The 8123-nt window shown below is 42.4% G+C and overlaps 1 protein-coding gene and 1 long non-coding RNA gene across 3 annotated transcripts in view; one reads left to right on the top strand and one right to left on the bottom strand.

Moving 5' to 3' along the window:
• Nucleotides 1-419: 419 nt before the first annotated feature.
• Nucleotides 420-8123, bottom strand: part of vwf (von Willebrand factor) — a 137624-nt gene continuing 129920 nt past the window's right edge. For both annotated transcript variants that reach the window (XM_038811190.1, XM_038811191.1), the window contains exons 50-52: nt 7089-7128; nt 4929-5032; nt 420-948 (exon numbers count right to left, since the gene is read on the bottom strand). In XM_038811190.1, the coding sequence (XP_038667118.1) occupies nt 763-948; nt 4929-5032; nt 7089-7128 (330 nt within the window). In that variant the 3' untranslated portion in view covers nt 420-762. The remainder of the gene's footprint in view (nt 949-4928; nt 5033-7088; nt 7129-8123) is intronic.
• The window catches only part of LOC119973324, a 64511-nt gene continuing 60901 nt past the window's right edge, over nt 4514-8123 (top strand). The window contains exons 1-2 of the long non-coding RNA XR_005462274.1: nt 4514-4747; nt 4856-4917. This is a non-coding gene — a long non-coding RNA (uncharacterized LOC119973324). The remainder of the gene's footprint in view (nt 4748-4855; nt 4918-8123) is intronic.

Here is an 8123-nt window from a genome sequence, read left to right as displayed (position 1 = left end):
TCAACCATAAAGCCACCAGTTGGGATAGACAGAAGATAAAGGAAGTTTGGGTTTAAAAACTGTTGCAAAACCCAGCCAGTCTGCCATTACTCAGAGCAGCGTTTAACCCATTTATCTTTCTCAGCATTGGCCTGGGGTGGACTACCTGTAAATGTGGGGAAGCAGATTCATTAATACCCTTCAAAAGAGAATTGGATCTCCACTTTAAAAGGGGAAAAAAAACAATTGCAGGGCTATGTGGAAATTGCAGGGCTATGTGGAAAGAGCAGGTAGGCTGGGATGAATTGTTAGCTCTTTTAACAAGCCAGTACAGGCTTGATGGGCCAAATGGCCTCTTTCCTTGCTCCACAATTCTTAGTTTGAGTAAACTGCAAAACTATCAGTAGCTTCCTTTCCACCTCAATAAGACAAAGACAACATTTATGGTTGAACACAACTGATAAACATTTATTGTCTTAATTTGAGTAAATTCAAAACCATTACATTTAATGCAATCAGGAAGACATTGATTTGAATTGTTAATACAGCAATAAATCAAGATTTCGCAATTAATCAAATTTACAAGGAGTATTTTCATAGCAAGAAATAACACTAGGTGCGGTATTGTTGGTGAAACTATAAAGACCATTAATTTTAATCCTGAATTTGAAATAAAGCCAGTTCTGGATTAAGCAGTTAGCACAGTTACGGACTTTCACATGTTTTACTTAATTCCTTCACGCTTATCGTCCATTTACTGTTTTTCCACGTGTTTTACTTCATTCATTCACACTTATGGGCAACACACGCACATTCCTGCACGTCGATTACTTTGTGTTGTATCAGAGTCCCATTATTACATCTCAGTGGCACTAGCATGCGTGCCGATGCTGTTGCTGAACAACAGGTGCATTCATTCTGCATGTCATCCTTCTGTATTGAGTAGGTAGTTTTACTTGCACAGTACCCCTGAAAAATAGAATGGGTCAATAATTGGATAATGACAAGGCAAGTACTTTCATATCATGAAAACAGCATCCAGTTTCATAAACAGTACACTTTTGTTTACTGTTCAGATTATATTTTAAACTTATTTGAATGATTATTATGGAAGAGGGCACGGGAAATGCATGAATGGGCATTAGGCCATGATATCCATACTCAATATGGAACATTATCAGATCAGAACTAGGTGTAGAATGAATTCTATCAATTCTAACACAACAACACGCAGTAACTAGATCCCAACAATGACTTCTATAGATCTCAACCATGTGTTTCAGATAGATTTTAATAACATGCCTTAATCTGGATTTCAATGATATGCTTAATCGTGATCTCAGAAGAGCAGCCATAAAACTAAAGTAATAATAGTTCAGGGCCACCAGCGGGATCTTACGGTCCTGTGAATGTTAATGGTCTCTTGGAATGGCTTGTTGCATTTGACTGTCGCATCATGATGGGACCAGAAAATTCGACCCTCAGTTTCCACAAAACAAGCAACCTGGCGACATTGTATTAAGAGTTTATGGACACTTCTGTGCAGTACACCCATTCCCTGGGAATTCAACCGAAGGAGCCAAAAGTGTGGTAATTACAACCCTCTCAAGTAGCAATCCTACTTGAGGGAATTGAAACCAGATCACAGAAGTGAAAGGGCAGTATGCTTATTTGCTATCTCAGCCAAGTTCTAGGCACAAAGCTTTACACAATGGGAGGAACAGCATATATCAACAACATATCAGGAATTCAGATGCTAAATACTGCAGCCTATCCCTCAATCCTTATGAATTTCTATCCATTGACCAAGTCCATGCCCAAATTCTCCATGTTTGCTCTCATCACACACAGTTCATGCTGGTCATGCTGGATAACTAAATTACCAATATCTTGCTTCAATATATTATTACAATTATGAGGTTTATCGGAGTATTATGATTTGGAACTGTATATTTAAATTTAGGCAACATTGAAGGAGGTTATGTGACCTGTTCTATAGTCTAACAGAAGGCTTTAAAGAAAGGCTTAAATCATTTTAATGGGAAGAAGGTGCAAGGTATTATGTTTGAAGACAACGTCAGCAGTATCTAACTTCACACTGAGTACACTCGGAGGACCACATATTATGGGGTGCTGTGTTCATTACACCCACCTTTTCCACAACAAAAAGGTAGGTCAGGAGACTGCCCACAAAAAAAACAGCCATTTTACACTTGGCAAGGTGTTTAGCTTCAGGCAAGATTTACACCCCGATGTGGACAGAAAGTCCCGCCTTAGAGAGCTGCCAGCCGATCTGATTGGTCAGCAGCTCTATAGTCAAAGCAGTGCCAGGTTCAATCCATGGCCACTGCTGGGACTACTGCCAGATCTGAACAAGAGGAGGTTATAGAAGCCAGACTGAAGTTAAGTCTGGGGTATCGGTGGGGCCCAGCTGCCAAGCCCAGTGAGGGAGAGTGAGGGAGAGTGAGGGGCATGTGAGTCAAAGCTTGAGAAGCCAGCAGGAAAGGCTTGAAGGGGAATGTCTGATCTTGGGTTGGAGTGCCTCTGAAGGGCAAAGAGGACCCTAAAGGAGGTCCCCATGCCTTAACCGACTCCAACTCATCCAGTAAAATCTGTTAGGCCACCCATTTTGCATTGGCCTCCTGTCACGAGTAAAATAGCTGAGGGGTGGGATGAGATACTTAAGTAGCCATTCATTAGTAACCCGACACTTCCATCACCCCCCACCTTAAAACAGGAGACTGATTAGGACAGATGGGAAGACAGCGGACAGGACATATATTACATGTATTAAGCCCCCTTGTCTTCAAACCTGCCAGTAGGGAGCATAAAATTCAGGCCTGAGTCTCCCAAAAGTCCCAGACAGATGATGTAGGTATTTGATTGTAAACAGTTGTCCTTTTAAATGTCCACTTCTAAGTTGAAAGAGAATTGGGGGTCAAGGATAGCTAATTATCATTGCTACCTATATCCAAGCTAATGTGTTTCACATTGTTATTTGGGGCGCAGGCAAGGGAAGTCATTTGTGAGATCAGGTTACAGGCTTCCCTACAAATAAGTGAATATTATACACAGATAGTTGAGATTGTGTGTGGTCAGAAGAGAGACAATCATGCTTGACATTTTGAGCTATCAAGGCCAGATATCTGAGGAAGACAGTCTCTAGTTGAAGAGGCACATCCTGCAGCCTTCTAACGATTCTGGGAGATTTTGTTCTGGTATGGCCAGTCAGAAGAAGAATCATCAGAACAAGCTTCACTGCTGTGGTGGATTTTTAAAACAACTATCTGAAAACTGATGGACGCACGTTGAGTCTCTCACTAAAACTTACTACTCGGCAACATGGAGATAAGGGAACTCACTGGAATCAAGAAGCAAAGGTGGACGGTTTGCTGTAAGGATTATAATTCTATGGAGTGCGCAATATATGGTGAGCATAAAAGCAGTATATTCCTTTCTGTTATTTAAACTTTACCTGGTTGTACGATAAATATAAATCTGGACAGTGAAGAGAATCTCCAGTTCAATTGTACCATGGGATCTTTTATGTCCATTCAACCAAAAGACAGCAGCCCTATCAGTGCCAGTCAGGACCATCCACTGTGTTGGATTTCTGGCATATGTTTGTATGTGTGAAAGTGAATGAGAAAAGAAGATTTTTCAAAAGGTTTGATCAAGCACTGAATAAGTCCAATCTTCTCATCGACCTTGTGCAGCGCCACTCTGTGGCAATGTATGATAATGCTGCATATGTCGCACTCTTGTAGCCGTACTGTGTCACCTTTACAGGCCTGAATAATCACCAAGTGAAATATGCAGCACAGTCACAAGTCTGCTGAGAATAGCACACTTGAGACTTTTCATTGAAAATAAAGTCATATTACAAGGTTAAATGCTGCTTATGATGCGACTGTGTGGGACTTTTTAAGAATTCATACCTCGGTGCAGGTGTCATTTTCTCCTGTGACTTTCAGGTGTACATGTTCTGAACCGAGTTAATGAGACTTAAATGACTGCTGTGCCTTTCCACTTAAGTCTTAATTCAAATTAATTAGGAATGCTGTTTGCTTGCGTGATAACAGATAAAATATATCTATGAAGTGCAAAGATGGCTGTGCATATAAAATTACTGAAAATGTTCACATATAATGCTCACGTATGTCAGTAAATGCATCTCAGGCTCCTTTTGTAGGGATCTATTTGAAGGGAGCACTGAAATTAAGGGGGGGGGGAGAGAGAGAAGGGAGCTAGCATTGAGTCTGGATGACTCTTTGTCAAAACTAGAGCGAACTGGATATAGGATCAGGTTTATCTGCTGTGGGGGTGGGCATGGAGCTCTGGGGCTGAATTGAGGGACAGCGATAGGTTTATTTTTTATCAGTTCATTAAGGGGTGAGGAATGTGGTAGTGTGGCCCCTTTAATGGCAATCCTTCATGTGGGCCATGTGATTTGCCAGAAACCAATGGGGACGGAGCACGGGATCCTGAGCCTATCGGGTAGCTGGGTATCATCACATTAAGCTTGGGAGTCGAGAGAGCAAGATCTGTGTTGGAGTGGTGCTGTTCTGTATATAAAAATTTATTTTTTAAATAAATCACTGTTGTGATTTAACACTGCCTGATCACTTTGCTTTGCACTAAACCACCAAGATGTAACCCTAAATCCCATCTGTGTTAATTTTGCACGGTTACCTCTGACTTTCTGAAAATTCCACATCCAATGGTTCTCCCTCATCTATTCTGCTATCTACGTCCTCAAAGTACTTCAGTAGGTTTGGCAAACAAGATTTCCCTTTCATAATCCCTTGCTGAATTTGTCTAACCCTATTGATATTTTCCAAAATGCCTAACAATCCTATTGTCTGTTATTCCACAGGGAAGTGAAAAGATGGAATGCAGAGGAAAAAGAAGAAAAACAGAAATAATTGATCTTGAATCGTAAGTAGTACCTCACAATAGTGAATGTTAAAGTTGTCTTCAGTTGTACAGTCATCAACCCTGATGTGTTTAATTATTCCAGTTATCTTTTTACACGGCGGGTTCATGTTCTTGCCTGAAAGATCAAACATTTTAGAAATGACCATGTCATTTATTTGCTAAATAAATACATTTCATGTTTGTCAAATCATGTGATGAACATTTGAGGAATCCCACAGTGTCAACAATTGAAACATGACTTAACATGTCTCCTCTCACTGCAAGTAATAGACTTTAACCCAATATCTGGGGCAAGGTTATTACTGTTTACCAGCCTCATCATGCCCGGCAAGGTGATAGGACGAGGCCATTGAATCTCAAGACGCTTGAGATGTTTTATGAGATTTATCCGAAACTCCAGATCAGCAGGAGTCTATGCCCATGAAAAGGTGGGTGAGGGGGAATATGAAGGGTGGAGGACGGGTATGAAAGGATTTGATAACATACCTTTCAGTGGGGGTCCTGAAAGGGGAGGGCCCGAAAGAGGGGTGGAAAGACCTGGAAAGGGGGACCCTAAGGGACCCCATAGCGGGGTATCCTGACTTGGTGGGATGTGGAGTAATGACCATGTGTGCAGAGACGCACAATGTCCATGGGTGGTGTGGTGGTATGATTTGAATAGCTGTCTGCCATTGGTGCAGAACACTGGCTTACCATTGGCCCTGGTCGGTCATGTGCCTCTCGACCGATTGGTTGAGACCAGTCATGTGACGGCTCCCCGATTGGTCGAGAGGCTGAGTTAACCCCGCCTCAGAGCAAGGTATAAATACCCAGAACGCCCGGCGGTCGTCCATTTACTGTAGTCGACCGCAGGGCTAACTTCTAGCTTATTAAAGCCTAACTTTTGTACAGCAACTCGTCTCGCGTTCGATTGATGGCTCATCAGGTGGGGAATGGGGAGGACCCTCAAGCTCACTAAGAGATTGGGGCACCATTTCAAAATGGCGGCCCAATCTCGGTGCAGCCAGTCTGGTGAGGCCAGCTCCCAGTATTGAAAAGATTTCAAAGTGTGGGCTTGCCCGGGGAGAAATTCCCCAAGGCCCAAACAAATCACTTAACTGTGGTTGAATAGGAGTGTGGATCCCACCCTAAATGCCGGTAACACCCTGCCAAATTTGCCCAAAATGACACTTAGAAATGCTTTGGTTGAATCAGACGTCCAAGGTGGGCAGTCCATGTCTGTAAAGGCATATTATAAGTGCCTGTTGCAACAATGATCAGGACAATTGGAGAGCTGTTATAACACTGCCATGGTGAGCCACAGGCCCAAGAATAGCCAAAGAGAAAGAGCAGCCAAAATTATTTGAAATGTGCCTCAGGGAGAATGTGGTCATCATGGAAAGCCAAGCTGTCGCAGCCAGGATGAAGCAAATCTTTTGCAGCAGAAACGAGAAGTTTAAGGGCACTGAAATCAGCTCTCAGATGAAAAGACTTCTGAAATGACATTGCCAGAATTATTTGAATTGAAAACATAAGGTAATCCCTCTGACACTTCCACTTAATGCTGGAGGGGTGGAAGACTTGTCGTCTCCCCATGACTGGCTGTTGTGCGCCAAAGCCTCTTGCCCGCCTTTCCAGACTGTTGCAATAAAGAAACAGATCTCAGCCCATGAAATTTCCACTGGTGGCTTTCTCCAAATGTACATCGTGGTCAATCCTACTCACTCGTTTGCTGTCCCATTCCCTTTGATAATCCTCTTTTACAGCTGGCTTTTTGTTCAAAGTATTTATTGACCCTGCTTAAACAATAGTTTGGGGCAGAGAATGTTACATTCTTGCCGTCTGCCATGTAAAAGAAAATGTTTCTCAGTTCTTTTCATGATCTTTTTTACTGTGTGCCTATTTGTTACAATTCTATGTCGCAAAAATCGTCCAGCAAAATTTGCCTTAGTATAACTCTTCATATTGAAAAATATTGAAAACCACAATAGTTCGTTGACTTCCTCTATTCTTGTGTGTTAAGCAGTACCATTTCACTTCACTTTTCAGAACTGTAACTACCCATTCCTTAATCCACCCACAAATTAGATTGGATGCTTATCCCTGAATTGCACTGACTGCCCAATATCCCTCAGTGTGCATGTTAAAATAGCATGGCATCATTGGCACAGATCCAGTGTGCGGTTACTCACAGGAGAAGCAGCAGGTATTATCCACACGTATAATTTCACCCTGCAGCTCAAGAGAAGGGAGAAATCTGTGAGTTAAGGTTCATTTTAATATTGCAAAAAAATTTTGCTCATTCACAAGTTGTAAAATATAGTCAATTCACTTAATTTGGAGAGTATTCCCTCTGCTCAGATAGCATAATCTCTGCACACGCACTAAGAATCACATCACAAGTACAATCAGTTGATGCATTCATACACGGTGCACTGCCTACATTGGAAATAAATGACAACTAACCAATGATATTAGGTACAAATAACCCTGTTAGATGCTTTTACTGCTGAAAGACACTTTGTTCTGCTCATTTGTGGGAAGTAGGTGTCGGTGGCAGGTCAGCCTTTATTACCTATCCTTAATTGCCCTAGAGAAGGTGGTGGTGAGCTGCCTTCTTGAACCGTAACAGTCCATGTGTTGTAGGAGTATCCACAGTGCTGTCAGGAAGGGAGTTCCAGGATTTGGACACAAAGACAAAGAAGGAACAGGCAGGATAGTGGCTTGGAAGGGAGCTTGCAAGTGGTGGTATGTGTCATAATATCCACTCATGTATATAATGAGATGCAGACAGGCAGTGATTGATACATAGGATGGCCAGTAAGCATACAACACAGTAGTTTCTAACTTCCCTGCATCAAGTGCAGTCCACATCGGACCAATCTGCCTAACACATCAGTATGTCCCATAGATCTGCTGCCCGTGTCCTTCTAGGTGAGGTAGTGGGTTCTGAAGGGGCTGTTCAAGGAGCCTTGGTGAGTGGCTGCAGTGTATCTTGTAGATGGTACACACTGCTGCCATTGTGTGTGGAGGGAGTGAATGTTTACAGCGGTGATGGGATATCAGTCAAGTGGGCTGTTTTGTCCTGGATGGTGTGAGCTATACTTATCAGCCCCTATGTAAGTTGCGGTGGTGGGGGTAGAGGGGAAGAAATCTATGTTTACCTTGAATAAAGTTTCTTGGGTCCTGGCTATAAATTAGAGCCAAAGGTGACACCAATGAGGAGG

This window comes from Scyliorhinus canicula, chromosome 11 (assembly GCF_902713615.1).
Source record: "Scyliorhinus canicula chromosome 11, sScyCan1.1, whole genome shotgun sequence".
NCBI lineage: Eukaryota > Metazoa > Chordata > Chondrichthyes > Carcharhiniformes > Scyliorhinidae > Scyliorhinus > Scyliorhinus canicula.
The sequence above is the reverse complement of the archived record's forward strand: the minus strand, read 5'-3'. Positions and strand labels throughout refer to the sequence as shown.